We start from the raw sequence: 24,016 nt of genomic DNA, 5'->3' as shown, positions 1-24,016 counted from the left end.
GAATGTAAGTGTGATTGTGTGCATATGTTTCTGCCCATACATTATTAAATCTAAAGACTTTAACTTTAAAAAAAAATCAATCCAAATAATAAAAATATGTTTATGTATTTTATCTCTAAGTTCTAGAAGGTCAGAACAACTTTTCCCTGATACCTTGTATTTCTTTTTGATACCTTCAATAAATGTTAAACTGGCAAACAATCAGTGAACTTTACCCTTAAAAGATTAAATTTTAACTTCTGTGCTTATATTGCCATTTCAACTCTATGCTTAGTAACTACAAAACCATTGCCAACCAGTGTGTGAGAAAGCTGCCATTATGAGGTCTGAGAAGTCAGCTTTGGTATTTCTGCTCCTGCAGCTCTTCTTTGCTGGCTATGGATTCTGTGGGAAGGTCCTGGTATGGCCCTGTGACATGAGCCATTGGCTTAATATCAAAGTCATTCTGGAGGAGCTCATAGCGAGGGGCCACGAGGTAACCGTATTGACTCACACAAAGACTTACTTAATTGATTATAGGAAGCCTTCTGCACTGAAATTTGAGGTGGTCCATATGCCTCAGGACAAAACAGATGATCAAGAAAAATTTGTGGACCTAGTTCTGAATGTCTTGCCAGGCTTACCACCCTGGCAATCAGTTATAAAATTAAATAATTTTTTTGTTGAAATAAGAGAAACTTTCAAAATGACGTGTGAGAGCTTTATCTACAATCAGACACTTATGGAGAAGCTACAGAAAACCAACTATGACGTAATGCTTATAGACCCTGTGATTCCATGTGGAGACCTGATGGCTGAGTTGCTTGCAGTTCCTTTTGTGCTCACACTTAGAGTTTCTGTAGGAGGCAATATGGAGCGAAGCTGTGGGAAACTTCCAGCACCACTTTCCTATGTACCTGTACCTATGACAGGACTAACAGACAAAATGACCTTTCTGGAAAGAGTACAAAATTCAATGCTTTCAGTTCTCTTCAACTTCTGCATTCAGGATTATGACCATCATTTTTGGGAAGAGTTTTATAGTAAGGTATTAGGTAAGAGACTCTTGTTTTATTTTTAATTTAGTTATCAAAAGATATATTTTTTAAAATTGTCATACACAGTCTATGACACATATATGCAGTATAATGAGTTATTTTAGAAAATATAGCTGTTCTTCATAAAGAAAGTATATTTGTTATAAGAGTAAGACAAACTACTTTCTTAATACCAGTAATAAGCTTAAAAATAATCATTATTAACAAAGAGATAATATTTTGTATTTCCTCCAAATAGCCCAAATCTACATCACATATTTTTGAGAATCATTGATTGTTACTCTTAATTTTTTACCATTTCTATTGAAATAAGATGCAAATCATTCTTTTCTCCCTCATCGTAAATTAAAAAAAAAATCTTCAGAAAGTTCTCTTTGAATTATTATTTTGAGTGGTTAAATTGAAATACTTCCTAGAATTCTTTAATTTCTTAAATGATTACTTCACAGAAACTTAAAAAAATATAAAAAGTTAAAAACACTTAAGGTCTTACAAGGCATAATATAGTAGAAGTTTTACTTTACTGATACACATCCATTTGACTTATTTTTTTTATTTGCTTTACTGATAAAAAGTTGTTTAGCTTTGTAATTTTCATACAAAGTTGTGATCTGAGGTGGTCAATGCAAGACGTATTTTTAATCCAAATATGTTTGAGAAATACATAGAAACATGAACAAAGAAACAGTTATATTAGACAATAAAATATTTTTTAATGTATTCCACTGAATTCTAATACATAAACTGTTTCACAGAACTAATGTTCAGAGGATCTCACTTCAAATATCTGTAGCTCTAGACATGATTTGAATTTACATGCACTGATTCTCTTTAATTAATTTAGTAATCAGAAAGCTCTGCCTAACTGCAGATAGCCTACTAGGCTTTATGGATATAGGTAAATAATACAAACATCTTGGCCTCATCTACATGCAGAGATGAAAGTCACTGCCAAAGTTTGGTATACTAGGACTCTAATTAAAGCCCCTTGATAAGATTGAAATTTAAAATAAGACAGAAATATTATCAAAAGTGAATAAAGAGGTGAAAGAACATTTTCCTATAAACAAAAATATGTTCTGGCCATGCATTCAGAAAGCCCTCAACAATTCTTTAAAAAAATAATTTCACTCGATCATTGAGTAGCTTGAAATAAGAAATTTATTCAATAACTAGATTTATTCTGTAGCTTCAACTTACTAAATTATTGATTATTACACATTTTATAGAATTATCAATTGTGTATATAAATCAATTGTACATATCAAAACAACTATAGGAAAAGGAATACCAGTAAATTTTAATTCACTGTTTAATCTCCGTAAGTTTTTATGAACAGACATGTTTCATTTTATTATACTTTGCTTTATTGTCCTTCACAAAAATTGTAGTTTACAAATCAAATGTTTGTGAAAACCCTGAATCAAGCAAATCAATTTGGCATAATATTTCCAACAGTAAGTGCATACTTTTTGACTCTATATCATATATTGGCATTTATAATACTTTTTCAAAGTTTTTATTATTATCTCTCTTATGGTGATCTGGGATCAGTGATCTTTGATGGTTACATTTGTACTAGTTTTAGGGCACTTTGATCTGTTAACATATAAGACAGCAAACTAAATTATAAATGTTGTGCATGTACTAACTGCTCCACTGATTTGTCTCCCCATCCCACTTCTTCTCAGGCCTTTCTATAGCCTGAGACACAGTAATATAACATACAAATGACCTCTACATGTTCCAGTGAAAAGAAGAGTAGCAGGTCCCTCAATTTAAATCGAAATGTTGAAACGAATACGTTTAATGAGTATTATAGTTTAAATATGGTTTGCCTGTCCCTACAAAATCCTATGTTGAAATTTGATCACCAATATTTGAGGTGGGGCTTGATAGGAGGTGTTAGGGTCATGAATACTTTAGTGCTCTCCCTGGTGAAAAGGGCAAGTGAGTTCTCACTCCGTTAGATCCCAGGAGAGATAATTATTAATAAAGCTAGGAACATCCACCCTCTTCCTCTTGCTTAATCTCTTATTATCTGATCCCTGCACTTGCTGGTTTCCAACATCTTCTACAATGAGTGGAGGGAACCAGAGGTCTTCACCAGACACAGATATTGGTGCCAGGCTTCTTTTATACCCTGAAGAATTGTGAGCCAAATAAACCTTTTTCTTTTATAAATTAAACAGCCTCAGTTATTCCTTGATAACAACAAAGAGTGGGATAAGCCAAAAACTACATCTATTGTGCCAAACAATTAAACAAGTTGTGAATGCAAAGGAAAGGTTTTGGAAGAAACTAAAAGTGCTACATACAAATGATAAGAACAAATAAACATTATCAGTGCTGATATAGAGAAAATTGTAGTTGTCTAGATAGAAAATCAAATTAGCTAGCAGGCTGCAGTGATTCATATCTATAATCCCAGTGACTTGGGAGGCTCAGGTGGAAGAATGGCCTGAGCCCAAAAGTTTGAAGTTCAAGGCTGCAGTGAGCTATAATTGTTTCACTGCACTCCACCCAGGTGATAAAGCAAGACCTCTACTAAAAAGGAGGAGGAGGAGGAGGAGGAGGAGGAGGAGGAGGAGGAGGAGGAGGAGGAGGAGGAGGAGGAGGAGGAGGAGGAGAAAGAAAAAAAATTAAACCAGCCACAACATTGCCTTAAGTTTTGGCTTTAGCTAAAAACTAATACATATCAAAGTCCTAACCATTCAATTATATGAAGCCTCAGAGAGGAATGGAAGATGCAGAAAAATAGACTGACGCCAGCAGGGGTTGATTAATGAGGTTTAGAGAAAGAAGCTGCCTCCACGATGTAAAAGTTCAATGTGAAGCAGTAGAAAATTATAAAGAAGACCTAGCTAATATAATCAGTAAAGGTGGCTACACTGAACAAAAGGATTTCAATGTAGACAAAACAGCCTTCTGTTGGAATAAGATGCGATTTAAGACTTCACAGAGAGAAGTCAACACTTGGCTTCAAAACTGCAAAATACAGGCTGAATCTCTTGCAGTGGCTAATGCAGCTGATGACAAAGTTAAAGCCAATGCTCATTTACTATTATCATAATTATAGAGGACTCCCAATAATTACCTCAAATCTACTTTGCCTGTGTTCTATCAATGGAAGAACAAAGCCTGGATGATATCACATCTATATACAACATGGCTTATAGAATATTTTAAGCACACAGCTGAGACATATTGCTCAAAAAAAGAAGATTCATTTAAAAATATTGCTGCTTATTGACAATTCACCTAGTGACCCAAGAGCTCTGATTGAGATGTGCAGATATTAATGTTGCTTACATGCTTGCTATCATTATCCCCATTTTACATCCTATGGATCAACGTATAACCTTGACTTTCAAGCTTTACACTAGAAATATATTTTATAAGGCTATAGCTCTCACTGATGGGGAAAGTATATTGAAAATCTTCTCAAAAGGATTTACCATTCTACATTACATTAAGATTATTCATAATTCATGAGAGGAAGTCAACATATTAACATTAACAAGAGTTTGGAAGAAGTTGATTCCAACTCTCCTTGATGATTTTCAGGGATTCAAGACATCATTTGAGGAATTAACTGTAGATGGGGTGATCACAGAAAAATTGGTATAATATCATGATAAAACTAAAACAGTTGAGGAAGTGCTTTTTAACAGGTGCTTTTTATAGATGAACAAATAAATTGGTTTCTTGAGATGGAATCTTCTCCCAGTGAACATACTTGAACATTGTTAAAATATCTACAAATGACTTAGAATATTACACAAACGTAGTTGAAAAGGTAGCATCAGGATTTGAGAGTATTGACTCAAATTTTGAAAGAAATTCTACTGTGGGTACACTGCTATGAAACATCATCACAGGCTACAGAGAAATCTTTCAGGAAAGGATAAGTCAATTTATGAAACAATCTTCACTGTCTTCTAATTTAAAAAATTACCCAGCAACCCCGACCTTAAGCAAAAACCACCATGATCTATCAACAGTAATCAATATTGAGGCAAGACACTAAACCAGAAAAAAAAAAAAAAAAAAAAAAAAAACTACTTGCTGAAGCTCAGCTGATTATTAGCACTTTTTAGCCATACTTTTAATTAAGGTATGTACTTGTTTTCAGACATGATAAACATAAAAGTATGCCCTCAGACCCAAATTTGTGTGAATCACTTTATTGGCATATTCCTTTTATTGAGATGAACTGCAACCTAACCTACAATATCTCTAAGATATGTGTGTATGGCATTTCAAATAAGATGTGAAATTATTTAACTACTTTAGTATAAAAAGTAAATTTAATTTTCTTTCCTTTGATTATCTTTATACACGTTACTGTGAATTAATCCTTTAAATATAAACTGACTCCAATTGCTTAAAACTGAGTCTTTCTTAAATGAGATCTAATATCATGTTAATGAAAATCACCTATAGGTTGGTAATGCAGGCAGCATGTGAGGCACAGAAAACAACAAATCTAAAGGACATAAACGCATTTGCTTGAAAGCTGAGAGATAGCTCTATTCTAATGTCTGATAATTTCAAACTGAGTATGTTTGGTAAAATTTATTCACTATCAAATTAAAGGCATTTGGATTTATGATCTAGGAAATAACCTCAAACATTAATATGTGATGACCTTAAACAGAGGCTCTCCATACTATGGTATATAACACCATCAACTTTGATTAGAATTTTAAAGAGAAACAAATTATTTTAAGGGGTTTTATCTTGTTATCGGTTGCAAAATATGTTTTTGTAAACATATACTAAGTATTTTGTTATTTGCAATTAGTCACCCTTCTGATTAAAAACCTAAAATTAAAACTTGAAAATATGTTTTCCTTCAAAACACATCATTTGAGTGAAACACTAAGGTAAGTGTATGATAGTCATAACATGTACATGCGTGCTTCACAATCCAGAGGACTGTCATGGGTAAAAATCAGTCAAGGAATTCCTACTAATAAAACAGTAGCCTATCAATTGAAGTAATGATATGCAATACAGCAATTTAAAGTGGACTGATCCTGGTGGGATTATTGAAAGATATATTCCTGACTGTAGATTAAAAAACACAGAGATGTGATTTGGTGAAGACACTGTGGGAATAATCTATCATCTGAAATTCACCTGGAGAGGCAAAAAGAAAAATAATAAATTTTTTTGTAGTTTGGAGTTGTGTCTTTTTTTAAATTGTGAAAATACACTTAAATGTAATGTCCTTCCTTTCTTCCTTTCCTCCTTCCTCTGCCCTTCCTCCTTTTCTTCCTTTTATCCTTCCTTCTTTTTTCTTCTTTTCTTCTTTATTATTTCATTAATGTCCCCTTCCACTTAACATCTAAAAGCCATATTGCTCTAGAGGGACTAAAATTATTATCTTCTTAATAGTTTATTGAAAAATTAGTGGTACAATTTTTTATTTAAATTGTATGCTAATTCATTCTAACTCTCATTTCTTTTATTTAGGAAGGCCCACTACATTATGCGAGACTGTGGGAAAAGCTGACATATGGCTAATACGAACAAATTGGGATTTTGAGTTTCCTCAACCATACCAACCTAATTTTGAGTTTGTTGGAGGATTGCACTGCAAACCTGCAAAACCTTTGCCTAAGGTAAGACTATTGTATTAAGAAATAGTATGTACTTAAAAACATGATTTCAGTTTTCTCTTTAAAAATTAAACAGACTTAGTTATAGAAAGATGATGTTGAATGTCTTCTGTTTGCAACTCTCTATTTACTTTCCATGTCACAGGGGCTCTCATAGATGATACATGTCTTTTTGGCATTATATTGAGAAATTAGGCAGAAGAATGACATGATTAGAGTAGATTTTAAAATACCAGTATTACAATAGTTTGGATAATAAGTTGAATTAATAGAAAATTGGAGCCATGAAGATCACTAAAAAGAATGCTCTAGCCTTTCTCACAATCAAACTGAGCTCATGATTGAGAGCATTTATCATGATAGTACAGAAATAAGTGTATTTTCATGAGACATGTTGAATATATTCCACAGGAATTGGTGAGTGAGAGAAAATAAGTGATGAAGGAAGACAAAAAATAAAGGAAAATTTCTATTAATTGAAAGTTTAAGTGTTTAATGATAGTGATGGCTTCTACTCAAATAAATACTTAGAAGTAGTCTTGTTTGTAAGTCATATGATGAATTCTGGGCTGTGACTATCTACTTAGAGCTAGTGAGAATTTTTAAAATATTAAAAAATCACTTGAGAAAAACAAGGCTTTTTTCTCTGTAGACAGAAATCTAATGATAGTCATTAGCACAAAGTAGAGCTCATAGAAATAATTTTTCAGCCTTATCACATGTTTCTTTTGGAATGAAAATAAAATTGTATACCATATTCCTAAATCATCAGAGGAAATTAATTTATACTTCAAGGAATGTTGAAGGAAATAGTATTGAGAAGCAAAAGCAAATAATAGCTGTTACAGTTTTTTTTTATTATTATTATTAGTTTTGTAAGTATGTCTTGAGTTCTCTGTCCCAAAAGTGGCTCTTAGCTCTAGCCTTGACCTGACAAGGTTCTAGAGTATTTAGTTGTGGATGTTCATGATCTGCCTCATGTTGGATACCTTTTATTCTGATGAACAGTCTAATGCCTAAGTGTGCAATCGATACCAAGATTGTCTCTTATAAGAAACGTGTTTACACTGAAAGACACCACTGTGTCCCTTGTATGACCTATGTCTTCTTAATTTCTACAAACATAACCACTCTATGGGAAACCCTAACCAGGAGAGAAGTTATGTTTGTGTTGGTCAAGTGAGAAACAGAGGAGACAACTTAACCAAATACATAAAACAACAGAAGCAGTGTACTTTCACCATTTCTAGAGAAAAGAGTAAAGCCATTGGGAAGAAGAAACCTGTTTGGGAAAAGTGCATTCAACCAATGAATGGGGACCAAGAAAGAGAGTAACAGATCTGTGTGCCAAAATGTTAACTGGGGTCCAGGGTGTTACCTAGGTGGGTTTCCAGTGGGGAACCGTAATTGGTAGGTTTAATGCAAGCAGGCACAAGTTCCATGAAGTCATTCCGAGACTGAGAGGTAGTCACTTTGGCATATCTGCCCAGTCCTTTTGGTGTATGGAGTGTCAGTGATGCAAACAAAGTGGGCTGTATGTAGTTGTCCTATAGGATGGTTATCAGGAGGCAGTAAGTAAAGATACTGACCGAACACACTGAGGAAATTGAAGAAGGTGGAAGATTTTAAACAGTGTTAATGTTGACTAAGACCTGCTTCTGGTATGGAAAAGTTCAACTTATGTTTTAAATGAATAGCCAGATAACATAAAATTGTAAGAATTTATTACAATAGCTATGGTAACAACACTGGATTTACCTATCACTACAGAGCGAAAGGAAAAACCCTCATTTCTTGTTTTATGGGAATATAATCAAAATCCTTTTACGAAGGTTTCAGAGCCATTAGGATTTCCAGAAAAAATATTGGTTGTATACTAAGATGTGTATTGGTTAATATAATTTTATTTATTAATTATGAATATTATTTTACTTACCAAGAAACTTATACCTGAAAATCAAGCCCTCTTAAGCTATGCTATTTTTATCTAAAATAGAGATACAGAAGGAGAACTTAAAATTTACATCATTCTCTAGATAATCTCCCATGCCAAACTACTCTTTATTCTCACATTGCCACTTTTACACACACACACACAAACACACACACACGTGAAAATAATTACAGAAGTAATATCTTTTAAAAAGTTAGATCCAAGCAGTAATATTAAATAAAAGCTTTTGTGCTTATAATTTTAAAAGTTTAATTGAGACAGATTTTAGGGCTGTCTTACACTAAATATTTATTTTTATAATTTAAAAAGTTGACATGTAATAATTGCACATGTTTAAGAGGTATGATGTGCTGCAACACATTTATACATTGTACAATAATTACATCAAAATAGGTAATGAACTCATCACCTTAAATATTTATCATATCTTTGTGGTGGTAACATTAAAAAACCTCCTTTCTAACTGTTTAAAATATGTAATACATTGCTATTAGCTATACTTACCCAACTACAAAAATATAATAACAGAACTTACTCTTCTTAATTACAACTTTGTATATACTGATCCACCATTTCTCCTTGCCCTGCCTACTACCTCTTCATCCTCTAGTAACAATTCTACTCTCTACTTATTATGATTAAATTTTTTGATTCCACCTATAAGGGATACCATTCCAGATATAAGGGATGTCATGTATTATTTGTCTTTCAGTGCCTGGATTATTTCACTTAACATTATGTCCTGCAGGTTCATTCATGTTGCTACAAATGACAAGATTTCATTCTTCTTTTTTCAATATATATCCAATGAAATTGATACATATAGACACACTGGAGAAAAAAATATATATATATACATACACACACACACATATATATATATATATATATTCAATGGAGAATGCTATTTATAAAAAAGCTAATATATTACAGAAATAAAGATTACATATATATATAATGGAATGGATATATATAGCTATATATATATATATATATATATATATACACACACACACACCATATATATATACACTATATATATATTCAAATGTGTGTGTATATTTATCCAATGGAATAGACTTGTATATGTATTTTTTTATATTTTCTTTATGTATTTCTTAATTAATGGATGTTTAGGTTGATTCATCTCTTGACTGTATGAATAATGATGATGTAAACACAGGACAGATATCTCTACGACATTTTAGTTCATTTTAAATACATAGCCAGCAATGAAATTATTGTATCATATAGCAGTTTTATTTTCAATTTTTTGAGGAACCGCCATATTGTTTTTCTTACTGGTTATACTAATTTGTATTCCCTTCAATAGTGTGTAAAAGATTCTCTTTTTCTGCCATGTAACTATACATTAATAATTTCTCCTTATTTTAGACGCATAACTTTTATTTTAATCCTTGTAATATTACACCACTGTAATGCAGAGACATTTTTGTCTACAGGAAATGGAAGAATTTGTCCAGAGTTCAGGGGAAGATGGTATTGTGGTGTTTTCTCTGGGGTCAGTGTTACAAAATGTTCCAGAAGAAAAAGCTAATATCATTGCTTCAGCCCTTTCCCAGATTCCACAGAAGGTCAGTAAAACCTCCAATCCTAATAAGCAACTACTCATATAATGAGAAAGTATGGCTTTTATTTGGATCTTGAATCTCATTTTCCACTAAGCATAACAGGCACCAAAGTTTATACCAAAATTTGTAAAGCTTTATAATAGTGTATATGGGCATAACTGATCATTTGCCTACTGAGTATTGCTGTTACTATGAAAACACTGCTCTTGATTATCATTTGTTTATAATAAAATAAAAATAATAAATTAAGCCCCTGCCTCATACTTTAGAATTTGAAATCTAAAGGCTTTTGCCACCTATCCCAAAAAATGTTGACATGTAATATCTCCAAGGACCAGAAAAGGGAAAACTGACATAAAAAAATAAGAGAAGAATCAGTCTCAAGAATATTCTTCACATATGTGTGTGTATAAAAATGGAATTCAGGATACTTTTGCAAAGAAATAAAAGGTCAGATTAACATAGTCTTTCTAAATAATTAGAGTTGTCAGGAGTTAAATGTCAATTACAATTATATCATAGTAACTTATTTAAGTAATCTAATTATGATACTCAACTTTAACTTTGTTATTACTGTAATTCTAGAATTTCACACTTTAGGTAGTGCTATATATGAACTATTCAAAAGATATCCTTTATATTTACCTAAAATAAATCAAACTCAATAAGGCAAATATGGTAATTAGGAATGTGAAATCTTGTAATTTTAATTTTGAAATTATCTAGTAAGTAGTTCGAAACATCTGTGCCATCCTTTCTTTTCAAATGCATGAAATTTTTATACGTGTCCCACAAATAACAATTACGTAGAAAAGGTACAACCCCAAACAAAATTTATCATTGAATAATAGAACATAAATTATTTCTTATTCTTCTTCAATAAAACAATTAAATATAAGAAAAAAGAGGCCAGGAAGAAAATAGAGAAGAAAAGACAACTGATTTTCCAAAACATGCACAATATCTAAAGCAAATTTTATCTGTGGGGAACTGTAAATTTGATGGTAGAACTAGAATGGTTCTGTGAGTTAAAATGACACAGAGATCATGTATTTATAAAATTTTTAATTCTCATATGAAAATTGATTAGCCAGTGCTGTCTTATTTTTAATTATTCCTTTATGTTCTCATTCTCAGATATTTTAATTGATAATAAAGTAATAATAATTAATAGGCAACTGGTACGCATTATTTAAAAATGCCTTTTGTAAAAAGTCTTACTGTATCTTTCAGTATTTACACAGTACTTCTACATATCCCTCTCTCAACCATCACCTGAAGTAGAGTGGGTTTATAATTTATAACTATGCCTACTTCCTCAGAATGCTATTATCCTGTGGTTCAATCTGTGAAATACATGTGTTTCTTCCACAGGTGTTATGGAGATACAAAGGAAAAACACCATCTGCATTAGGAACCAATACTCAGCTGTATGATTGGATACCCCAGAATGATCTTCTTGGTAGGACTATGAGAAAGTGAAAATATGGACTAGATGAAGAAAAAATGAATAAATGTTAAACAGCTAACACATTCAACAAATATTTTAAAATTATGAAACTTTATTTTACTTACACTTTTGAAGCAAATATAATTAAAGGATGGACTAAAATTGTATAGATTCATACTTTCTGGTGTTAAGAGTGAAAGGAAATGCATAAGGAATTAATGCCTCCTTTTCTTAAGCTAGAAATGATTTTTCAGAGCAGTGCTCCATGTGCTCCCCTTTTAAAGAAAATGCTGTATACTTTAGTGAGTTATCTCAAAATTCCCATTTTTAGTTTTGAAATTACTTTAAAATTTTATGATAAAATATATCACCATTTATCACCCAATTTTCCTACTAGGTCATCCCAAAACCAAAGCTTTTGTCACTCATGGTGGAATAAATGGGATCTATGAAGCTATTTACCACGGGGTCCCTATGGTGGGAATTCCCATATTTGGTGATCAGCCTGATAACATCGCTCACATGAAGGTCAAAGGAGCAGCTGTAGAAATAAACTTCAAAACTATGACAAGTGAGGATTTACTCAGGGCTTTGAGAACAGTCATTAATGATTCCTTGTAAGTACTACTGCTTGTAAAGACTGATTATGTAACACATAGATTATGTTATACATTATTAAAGATTGATTATGTTATACATTATAACAGAAAATGTTAAATATTAACCTGGTAGACTTTTAAAGGAATTTTTTTCCCATATTATTGAGTCATTCCTCACCTTGGTATTTGGAATAGTCCTGGAAATTATAGTTCATAGAATGTCAGTTTTTCTTCATGGAAATATTAGGTATGAGTTAACAATTGGCTTACTAAGCTTTTATTCACATCTTTATTTTTCCCCATTTTGTTAAGAATATACCCTTTTTCAGTCTCCTCACTATATCTGTTTAATGCTATGCAACCAATGAGTTCATGTCACAAAAAGAATCAATCTTTTACTCAAAAATTTTTGGCTTGCATAACATAGACTATGATTTACCTATCTGTCTTTTGCAAAAGCAAAAATACAACTTTCTAATTTCTATGTGTGTTTTTGCCTTCCAGTTATAAAGAGAATGCTATGAGATTATCAAGAATTCACCATGAACAACCTGTAAAGCCCCTGGATCGCGCAGTCTTCTGGATTGAATTTGTCATGCGCCACAAAGGAGCCAAGCACCTGCGGCCAGCTGCCCACAACCTCACCTGGTGCCAGCACTACTCTATAGATGTGATTGGGTTTCTGCTGGCTTGTGTGGCAACTGCTATATTCTTAGTCACAAAATGTTGTTTGTTTTCCTGTTCAAAATTTAATAAAATCAGAAAGATAGAAAAGAGGGAATAGATCTGCCCTAATTTTGGAAAGACCTGATGAGGTGATCCTGTTAATTCCAGCCACAAATAATTTAATGAAAACATGCTACTTTCCTATTTTTATATTTTATCTTAGCTATACAGCCTAGAATCCCACAGATCATTAACTTGTGAATATGTTGCATTCTTTTTTTCTAATTTCCCTTGATGTCCTTACTCTCTTCTCTCACTTTGTGAAACAGTGACATGAATACCTATTTCTGATAGCACTGTTTTCATGATGTCATTACTTCTATAACCTTAAGTGATAGGGTGACCTCCAATGTGCTGATTCCTGGTGAGTGCACAAACATATGAATGTAGAGAAGTAAAAAATGTAAAATTCACAAAATTCAGTAAACCACACAAGTCAGGTGAGTATTCTATGCGATTAGCTTGTTATGAGAAACATAATGATTTTTCTTTTTCTATTTAAATAAGCCCTTGTAAATATCCGACATTACTGATCTCAGACAATAAATTGCTAAAAATTATGATAGAGCATTACACTCAGAAAAGTTTGCTATATTTTTGTATACCTCATCTAGATGTCATGGCCTGTATTTCTACCATTATTCAACCACAATTTTGTGTGTGTACTTGATGAAAAATAGACCATTCTCATTATTGCCCTCAAGTAATAAAAGGAACTAATCTTTTCTCACACAGAGAAAATGTCAATAAGGTATTCAAGATGAGCAGATTATGTTGAGATAAGTAACCAGTAGAAATACATGGTTTTAATTGTTGATTTTATAAAATTTTAATTGATAGTACACTTAATAAAGAAGATTTAAATATCTACTCTTTAAAAATCATGAATATGCATAATTTTTTTCTCTCAAATCAAAAGTATAATATACTGGAGAAAAATAAAGAGATGCTTGCTCTGAAACTAAGAGCAATATACTACTTTTTGTTCTCAGTCTTCAAGAAATGCAAATTCATCAAATACTTGTTTACACTGTAAAAATGTAAGATATTAGAATACCTGCTTAACAAATAATATTATGTATTAAATATTTAGAAATGTGAAGATATACACTAAACTAAATACAGTTTCATATTTACACTAATTAAACAAATACATTAAATTTTTATTTTTTTATTTTATTATTATTATTATTATTTTTTGAGATGGAGTTTTGCTCTTGTTACCCAGGCTGGAGTGCAATGGTGCGATCTCGGCTCACTGCAACCTCCGCCTCCTGGGTTCAGGCAATTCTCCTGCCTCAGCCTCCTGAGTAGCTGGGATTACAGGCACCGCCACTGTGCCCAGCTAATTTTTTGTATTTTTAGTAGAGACGGGGTTTCACCATGTTGACCAGGATGGTCTCGATCTTTTGACCTCGTGATCCACTCTCAGCCTCCCAAAGTGCTGGGATTACAGGCTTGAACCACCGCACCTGGCCCTAAATTTTTATTTTTTTACTGTCTTATCATCTTAGCGATATGCTTATTTAAAGCTTAATTTAAGGACTCAATTTATTAAATAAATAAGTTGGCACTACTTTTCTGAAAATTTTGAAATTCTTACACATGTTGATAAGGTATATTTATAAATTAATTCCAGTTTTAAAATGACTATGTAAAAGGAAATAAAAGTACTTTTCTTGTGTATGTGTATAATTAATATGTAAATGAAATTATTTACTAAGTTTATAAGTTTCTTAAGTTTTTGCACTGATACATATTTTGACTTTTACAATATTATTATAATCTATGAAAAGCTGATGATATCTGTTTTAAGCCTCATCTTTTCTCTGTCATTAAATCCAGCAATTGGTTAATATGCTGTGATAGGTGAGATTTCTGAGGTTGAGACTGCTAACACTCTGGGGCTTTCTAGGTTGGACACTCATTGTAAATGGGACTCCCTGCCTCTCAAAAGCTGCTACTCGTAAGGCTCTCTTTCTTCAATCTGGCATTGCCTTTTGAGATAAGTTGCAATCAGAGTCCAACTGGCCTTTCAGTCATAATATATTATATCTTTTTTTTTTTTTTTTTTTTTTTTTTGAGACGGAGTTTCGCTCTTGTTACCCAGGCTGGAGTGCAATGGCACGATCTCGGCTCACCGCAACCTCCGCCTCCCGGGTTTAGGCAATTCTCCTTCCTCAGCCTCCAGAGTAGCTGGGATTACAGGCACGTGCCACCATGCCCAGCTAATTTTTTTGTATTTTTAGTAGAGACGGGGTTTCACCATGTTGACCAGGATGGTCTCGATCTCTCGACCTCGTGATCCACCCGCCTCGGCCTCCCAAAGTGCTGGGATTACAGGCTTGAGCCACCGCGCCCAGCCGTAATATATTATATCTTAATCACCACTTTCCTACCAGGAGCCTCCCCAAGTTTGTTCTCTCATTCCTTTAAGAAGCTCCCAGCACAGATGTTCTAAATTTCAGACCATTAAGCTATTAGCAAGCCTTTGGACCATGTTCACTTTAGGTTGAACATAATGTGAGGAGGCGTAAATTAATTATAATCCTATCTGTGTATGTTACAAATATTAAAGTGTATAAATTAAATAACACATTCTAAGTATTGAACAACGGTCAAATAAATGATTACACAGTCACCAAATCAATGCTATTTGATCTCATCTTATTTCAGAAATTTTTCCTGTAATATCATCTCTTGTTTTTGAAATTATATGAATTATTACAAATAAAGAAAAATCTCAAAGGAATTTTTAGTAATTACCTAGAGTCTCATTTGTAGACCTAACAAATAACAGCAAATTGCCATATTTTCATCACATAGTCTTTAAAATTTGCACATGGTGTGGTCACAAAATTGGTGTTTTAAAGGTGGCAGAATAGAAAACCCTGTCCCTTTTCTCCCATGCAGAAAGAGATTTAACAACACCATATAGACCAAATTGCCATGGTGCTAATTCCAGAAATCAGTGAAAAGATTGCAGCACACCAGAAAAGAGCAAAGCCAAGATGAATTTTATTGAAATATCTAAAAAATGTTGTATCATGTACTCTCTAGCCAGTACAGACACTTCCCTAGCCAGTACAGCATCACACAATCAGGAAAAAAAAATCCTTAATCATCACTTTTCCAGCAGGAGTGAAAGAATAGTAAAATGTGTTCTAAATTTGGCTCCTTAGGGGACTTCCCAAGTGTCTGATTTCTGTCACCAATCATATATATACATATATATATATATATATATATATATATATAATTATTATTTTATTTTTTTAATTACATTTTAGGTTTTGAGGTACATGTAAGAACATGCAAGATTGTTGCATAGGTACACATGTGGCAGTGTGATTTCTGCCTTCTTCCCCATGACCACTATCCGGCATTTCTCCTCATGCTATCTCTCCCCAACTCCCCACCCCCCACTGTCCCCCCCATTTCCCCCCAACAGACCCCAGTGTGTAGTGCTCCCATCCTTGTGTCCATGTGTTCTCATTGTTCAACACCTGCCTATGAGTGAGAACATGTGGTGTTTGATTTTCTGCTCTTGTGTCAGTTTGCTGAGAATGATGGTTTCCAGGTTCATCCATGTCCCTACAAAGGACATCAACTCATCATTTTTGATGGCTGCATAGTATTTCTTGGTGTATATGTGCCACATTTTCCCTGTCCAGTCTATCATTGATGGGCATTTGGGTTGGTTCCAGGTCTTTGCTATTGTAAACAGTGCTGCAATGAACATTCATGTGCACATGTCCTTACAGTAGAACGATTTATAATCCTTTGGATATATATCCAGTAATGGGATCGCTGGGTCAAATGGAATGGTCACAAAGAGAACCAATCTTAAATCACTTATACAAACCCCAGTGTTTGAATGCCTGGGAATAAAGGCAGTGTGACAGTTTGAGGCAGTAGCAGAAAAACTACATTGTTACTACAGAATGACAAAAGGGAGAGCAAAATATTACAAAATCCTGAAACAAACAAAAAAACACTGTTTAACTTTGGATTTACATTCAAAATCTTAGAGAGGATACTGCTCTTGGAATGGATTGCAAAGCTCCCAGAATCTTTAGCTGGGGTGATTGATCAAGGTCTTTCCCTGAGCTAAGCCAGTACATAAAGATTTGGAGATGTGTAGATGTGGGTATTTCTTTAAATCTCAAATTAAAAAAAAAAAAAAAAAAACTCAAAGCATGCGAAGACACCAGAAAGCATGACCCATTTAAAGGAACCAAATAAACCTTTTTTCAACCCTAAAGAAAGATCTGTTAATAACCTGTCACAAAATTCAAAATATATTAAATACCTATCAAAAATTTCAAAAATAATTAAAGATGCTTCACTAACTAAAAGAACACACACAAATTTTTTAAAATCAGGAAAATAATCCATAAATAAGAGTATCAACAATATCAACAAAGACATAAAAAGTGTAGAAAAGAATCAAATGGAAATTCTGGAGCTAAATAACCTCATAACCAAATTGAAAACTTTGCTAGAGAAGTTCTAGAAATAACTTGATCAAGTAGAAAAAACAATTCATGAATTTGAAAATATTGGTCATTTGAAACCATTAAGAGACAGGAGTATAAAGAATGTGATAACAAAGTGAAGAAAGCCAGAGATTTATGAGACATTGTTAAGTTGACCAGTTATGTATGAGAGCTCTCATAGAAGAAAAGAAAAAGATTGAGACAGAAAGTCTATTTAAAGAAATAATGGCTAAAATTTACCAAATTTGAGAAAGAATATGTACATAGAATTGTTTTAAAACACAACTACTTTCAACTGAGATCAATTCAAAGAATTTTACACCAACAAATTAGTTTAACAGGACACACAATTCTTGGTTGGAATTTATTTTCTTTAAGGACACTGAAAACAGATTCCAAGTCTCTTCTGGCTTACTTCCTTCTGAGAGGTCTACTGCTAGCATGGTGGGACTCACTGTGTAGGTGACCTGCTTCTTCTGAAGACTGGTTCTTCAAATCAACGGGTCATACAAAAATAAAGAAAAAAAAATAAAAATGAATGAAACCTCTGAGAAACCTACATTTATATATATATATATATATATATATATATATATATATATACATATATATATATATATACACACACACACATATATGTAGGTTTATATATATGTGTGTGTAAGTGTGCTTTTGTGGTAGAAAGTGTAATACCTTTTCAATGTAAGTGTAGCACTCCCTTAAGGACTTCTTATGGGGTAGGTCTAGCAGAAACATATTCTTTTGGCATTTGCTTGCCAGAGAATTTTGTTTTGTTTTATTTTATATATATATATATACACACACACACACACACACACACACACACACACACATGACTCACTGGTCCTTCTGAGAGAAAAGTAGAAAAGTAGAGAGAATAAGCCACTTGGAGAATATATTTGAAGATAGAGTAATGTCTATTGTGGCTCCCTTGGTGAGAGGTCTGGTAGAAAAATAGTCCACACCCTACTGAAACAACCCTGTGGAGGAACCTACACAAGCCCATGCATTTGTGTGTTCCAGCTCTCCAAGACTGTTGAGAATGTAGTCTTCTTCCCTGCTCAAGTGCTGAGCATAGTCACCAACTGGGCACTTGTGAGCTGCAGGCTGCAGCGCTGGGGTAAACTAGGACCCTGTTCATAGCTCCCTCTTCTGGTCACTTGGGGTTGGATTCTAGGTGCAGTGTAAAATCCGAAGGGAAAGAGAAAAAACAAAATTCTCTGGCAAGCAAATGCCAAAAGAATATGTTTCTGCTACACCTGCACCATAAGAAGTCCTTGAGAGGGTGCTACACAGAGATTGAAAAGGTATTACACCTTCTACTACAAAAGCACACTTAAACACATAGTCCACAAGCACTCTAAAGCAACTATGCAAACATGTGTAGAACAGCAGACTTAACAACACAATGACAGGATCACAATCACAAATAGTAGTACTAATCTTGCAGCCCGTACAGGAACTCTCACTGAATGTACACAGGCTAAATTACCACTTAAAAGACACAGAGTGTCTGATAAGCCAGACAAAAGAGTATTATGTATTCAATCAGCATGTAATTATAAAATAGGCTCAAAATAAAAGGGTAAAGCAGTATCTATCCTTCAAACAGAAAATAAAAAAGAGAAAGAGTTACTATTCTTATATAAACAGACTTAAGTGGGTAAAAATTTAAAAGGACAATGAATGGCATTACATAATAATAAAAGATACAATCCAGCAGGAAGCTTTTATTATCCTAAATGTATACTCATCCAACATTGGTGCAAACAGATTTATAAAACAAGTACTTCTTGGCCTATGAAAAGACTTAAACAACCAAACAATAATAGTGGCAGAATTTGACACCCCACTGACAGCATTAGCTGGATTGTCGAAGCAAAAACCTGAGAAAGTAACTCTGGACTTAAACTTGACCCTTCACCAATTGAACCTAACACTCTGCAGAACACTCCACCTTACAACCATGGAATATACATTCCACTCATTTTTTCACATGGAACATATTCTAAGATCAACAGCAACCTTTGTCATGAAGCAAGCCTGAATATATTTAAAATAATTGAAATCATACCAAGCACAAATCATAAGAGGGGCATAAAATGTCCTGCAAGGAAGAAGACACTATATCATCTTCAAACAACAGAAAAATGCTATCCCTTAACAGAGAGCAGTGGAATACTTTCGCAGATTCAGAGTTCAGGGGAGTCTAGAAACTGATGATTTAACTACAGTGAATTATTTCTCAAATGTCTTATAATTTCACTCTATCTAAACTGAGATCCTGAACCCAGTAAGTGAAAAGATTAGGCTGGGAATTCAGCTAGAATTTAACGATTTATTTTTAAAAGGTCTTATGATTCAGATTCATTTGGTGGTGAGGACAAAGTGCTTCTGCATGAAGTGAGTCTCTGTATCTGCTTCAGTTAGGGAAGCAGGAGCCTAGGAGAGACAGAGTAATGTCACTTTAAGTTCAGCTCCCTATAATAATGCACACCTATAATGAAGAGTCCAGATGTCCCAATATCCATAATAATGTATGCTTTCAATATAATAACAGTTATGTTTTGATGTATTCGCACAGGAAAGTGTCAAGGATAGTTTTCTTGGAATAAATGGAAAAATAAATTTTGTCCTGTTGTCTGACCACCCACAAGTAGACATAGCTTAACTAATCTTTACAAAGACAAGACTCCTATATAAGAAAAACTTAAAACTAAGGTGGTGCATTCAACTCCTTGCTTTTGAGGATGCCCTAATCTGTAATGGCATAGCTTTCAATAAACTATCTTTTCTCTTTGCACTCTTTGACTCACCTTGAATTTCTTCCTGTGTGGAATCCAAGAACCTTCTCTTGGTGTCTGAATCAAGACCCTCTTTTCTGATAAAACTTCCAAGGAGATTCTTCTGACTTTTATCATTTATCTTCTTTTGATAGACAGTAGTCCTCACTTATCTATTATTTTCTCCAATGCATTAACTCTGCAGAAAAAAACCATTTGCCTCTACTGTGGTCATAATTTCTACTTTTCTCATATTGATCAAATATATGCTATATCCTAATAACTAATTATTTCCCCTTTAAGAGACCGTCATCATCACTTAACATCACTGAAAGTGTTAGAAATTTAAATTATCACATCCCAGGGACTATTCGTTTTTTTCCTACCAATAGTGATAGGGTTCTCATTACAACTGGTAGTGAATGATCCAACTTTAAAATCTCACTTTGTTGTCTGTTCTTTTTTTCTGACCTCTCTTGGTACATATTATCAAATGCTATGTGTCTCATGGAAGTAGACTCTAAGCTGAATATTTTTTGAAGAAGATAATTAGGGAGTTTTCTTGGAAATAACATCTGTGAAAAAGCAGGAAGCAAGATTGGACAGTGGAACAAATTAGTACCTAATTTAGTGCAATGGTCTGAATGTTTGAATGCTCCCAAAATTTATATGTTAAAATTCTAAAGACCAAAATGATTGTATTAGCACATAGAATCTTTTAGGAGGTACTTAGATCATGAAGGCAGAGTCCTCAACAGTGGAATTAATTTCTTTTCAAAATACACTCAAAAGAGCTCATTTATCTTTTTTCCCCATTAAAATATGGTGAGGGGTTGCCATCTTGGAGGAATGCCAAATACCAGCATTCTTTGATTATGCATTTCTTGATTATGAACCATTCAGCCTCAAGAAACTTGGAAAAATAAATGTTTGTTGTCTGTAAGCTAACCAGTGTTTGGTATTTTGCTATATAACACCCTGAGTATGCTAAGACATGCAGTCTCAGCATAGATTTTATTTCACCTACCAAGAGCTCTGAAGCTAAGATAGCCCTTCAGAGTTGGTCCAAATTGAAATTAGGAGAATGAGCCTTTAGAGGACACCTGTAGCCAATGCCTGCAGGTAACCAGGCATTGGATATGGGCTGTCCTGGAAAGGTCACTTTAAACTAGATAGCTTTCAAGCAGAGTTGTACTGAGAGAGAGAGCTTATAGGTCATATATGTCCATTGTTAATCACTTCATGAGCTGGAAAGTAATTTCTATATTCCCAAAAGGGAAATCTGGGTGACACATGCACCCAAGGACATTAAAATATTGAACAATATTGCCACTCTGCAGGCAATATTTTCTCAGAAACTGTGTTCAAATATCCTTTTAAGAATGACTTATCTAATTTCAGGTTAATAGATTATTCATAGCATAAAAACAAATTTGTCTCTTTTGTGACATGAATCTTTTCCTTCCTAATTTTACTTTGACAGAAATTTCTGGTGAGACCTTTTAAAAATACGGCTTACCAGAATTATAAGGCAATCTGTGAAACAAGTTCAGAAGTAGGTGCTTAGAAGATAAATACTTTCTAAGAGTTAGAAACATAAAGAATGCTGCAAATATTCAGAAAAAGAAAAGATTGTTATTTTGAGAAAATATTTTCATACAAAGCAGAATAACTAAAATTGTACTTAAAACATGTCTGTTTGGATAAAAAGAAAAAGAATCTCTATAGTCAGAAAAACAACATTATAAAACACAAAATGAAGCCAATATAATAAGTGTGAAAATATATAGAGAAAATGAAGACAGCCTATTTGAGAATTTTCAGATAAATAAGAATAGATCATGCTGTTTCCTCTTTGCTGACACAATGCTTCTTTCTTATACTAGAAACTCCTTATATACAATTAAATTATTTCTTGTTCTAGAGACTGCCACATTTACAATGAGACTGAAATTTATTCACACATACAAGCACAAAAGCATCCATCCTTTTCTTTATTTACTTGCTTTCTAAAACCTCTATTGTCAATACTTAAATCATTTTGACACTGATATGTACCAAGTTAGAGAAAGTCATAGGGAAAGATAGCATTTTAACAGGTCATCTAAGAAATGGGCTTTTTTTTTTCTTATGCTGACAGTTGTATTCTAGTTCTGAGTCCTGTGAGAATGTGCTGGTGTGGCCAATGAAACCCAGTCATTGTATCAATTTAATAATGATACTTGATGAACTTGCTCAGAAACACCATGAGGTAACTGTGCTTGTCAACTTCAACTTTCATCCCCATCGATTCCAACAATATGCTGTTAAATTTGAGGTTTATCACACATCTTTTACTGAGAATGAAATTGGTATCTTTTTTTATGAAATTGATCAAGATGTGGACATAAGAAGTTCTAGCTCATGAGTGTGGAATCTTCCACTCTGAAGAAATAGAGCACCTTGCTCTCCTCAGTCTTTTGGGGCATTCTCAGGTGGCTGAGAATTATGAGAGGGTGTCTGGAAGAAATGCTTCCTAACATGTGCAGTGGCTTTCAATAGGTTGTTTTTTTTGTTTTGTTTTTTGTTTTTTGGTTTTTTTTTTTTTTCAGAAGAGCATACTTAGGGTCTAATCTCAGACAGCAGATGCATATAATGAGCTGACCCATCCCACACCTTGAGCCACTCAGACATTGTGTCAGGTAGCTACAATATAGGTGGACCAAAGTTGTTCAGGGGTAATGCCTTTCAAAATCTAGGTCTGCAAGTAGCATATTTTGAGTCTGGTACATGTCCTGACTTGGTCATATCCAAAGAGAACCTCTAAATTATGGGGAACTTGGTCTACAAGTCCCCAGAAGCTGCAGAACCTAAAGTTGACCCTTTAAAAACTCTGGCCAGGTATATGCAAAACACTTATGGTGAACTGTCATGCAAACATTCAACCAACTGAATTACTGTAACTAAAGCAGATTTCAAGTAGCAATGGCCTAAATAGGAATCTTTTCAGATGCCCAAATTAAGTGTACTTGTGAAGCAGGATGGAAAATGCAGGCACAAAAACTAAACAATCAGAATGAAAGCATTATTTTTAGTAATACCTGTAGAGTAGCAAAAAGGGTGAAGATAGCCTCATATCTCTATGGGAAGTGACAAACAACTGAGAAATGCTACTTAAGAACTCTCTAATCTTTTATCTATTTAAATAAATCACCGAAATCCCTTATTTCCCCCTTGGCATCTCCCCTACCTGCACCTACAACCCCACTTTACCCTAACCTCTCTGAACTTTCCAGAGCATATCTGTTCCCCCTTGCATGTTTAACACTCGTTCAACAGAAAGCAGTCTGAAACCTGACTTCAAAGGTCCCACCCTTGATGATTCCCTGACAGCCCCAATGGCGGTGGAAAATCTCTCATGATCGCCCATTTCAGGAATAACCAGTAATAGATGGGGAAACTTTGTTGATTGTCTACCAACCCTGGTCAAAGACTGAATTATGAAGCATGAAGAATTTCCTGACCCCCATTAATATCCTATTGGGTCCACCCAAGGATTTGAGTTTACTATCAGAACCGACAACCCAGGTTATTCAGATCTTTATCAGCTAGCCCACATGTTGGTCTCAGAAGCTAAAGCTAAGAAATTGCTAAAAAAAAAAAAAAAGCTAAGAAATAGTCTGAAATGGTCAGACCCTATAGCAGATTTGACCCCCGAAGTCCTAATAGAGCAAAAACGATGAGCACCC

General features: G+C 33.7%; 1 protein-coding gene across 1 annotated transcript; it reads left to right on the top strand.

Moving 5' to 3' along the window:
- The first annotated feature begins 294 nt into the window (after positions 1-294).
- UGT2A3 (UDP glucuronosyltransferase family 2 member A3) lies at positions 295-15,737 on the top strand. Its single transcript, XM_003931901.4, has 6 exons — positions 295-1,034; positions 6,519-6,667; positions 10,082-10,213; positions 11,585-11,672; positions 12,058-12,277; positions 12,764-15,737. The coding sequence occupies exons 1-6, from the start codon at positions 320-322 to the stop codon at positions 13,041-13,043; spliced, it is 1,584 nt and encodes a 527-aa protein (XP_003931950.1). The 5' UTR covers positions 295-319; the 3' UTR covers positions 13,044-15,737.
- Positions 15,738-24,016: the final 8,279 nt, after the last annotated feature.

Source organism: Saimiri boliviensis, chromosome 3 (genome assembly GCF_048565385.1).
Source record: "Saimiri boliviensis isolate mSaiBol1 chromosome 3, mSaiBol1.pri, whole genome shotgun sequence".
NCBI lineage: Eukaryota > Metazoa > Chordata > Mammalia > Primates > Cebidae > Saimiri > Saimiri boliviensis.
This window is presented reverse-complemented; position numbering and strand designations above follow the sequence as displayed.

What these genes read in the sequence shown, in the direction of transcription:
- UGT2A3 (XM_003931901.4), top strand. Translation starts at nt 320, where the DNA reads ATGAGGTCTGAGAAGTCAGCTTTGGTATTTCTGCTCCTGCAGCTCTTC. An exon ending in CTGCAAAACCTTTGCCTAAG is followed by an intron (nt 6,668 to 10,081) that starts GTAAGACTATTG and finishes TTTTGTCTACAG; the next exon opens with GAAATGGAAGAATTTGTCCA. An exon ending in ACAGTCATTAATGATTCCTT is followed by an intron (nt 12,278 to 12,763) that starts GTAAGTACTACT and finishes TTTGCCTTCCAG; the next exon opens with TTATAAAGAGAATGCTATGA.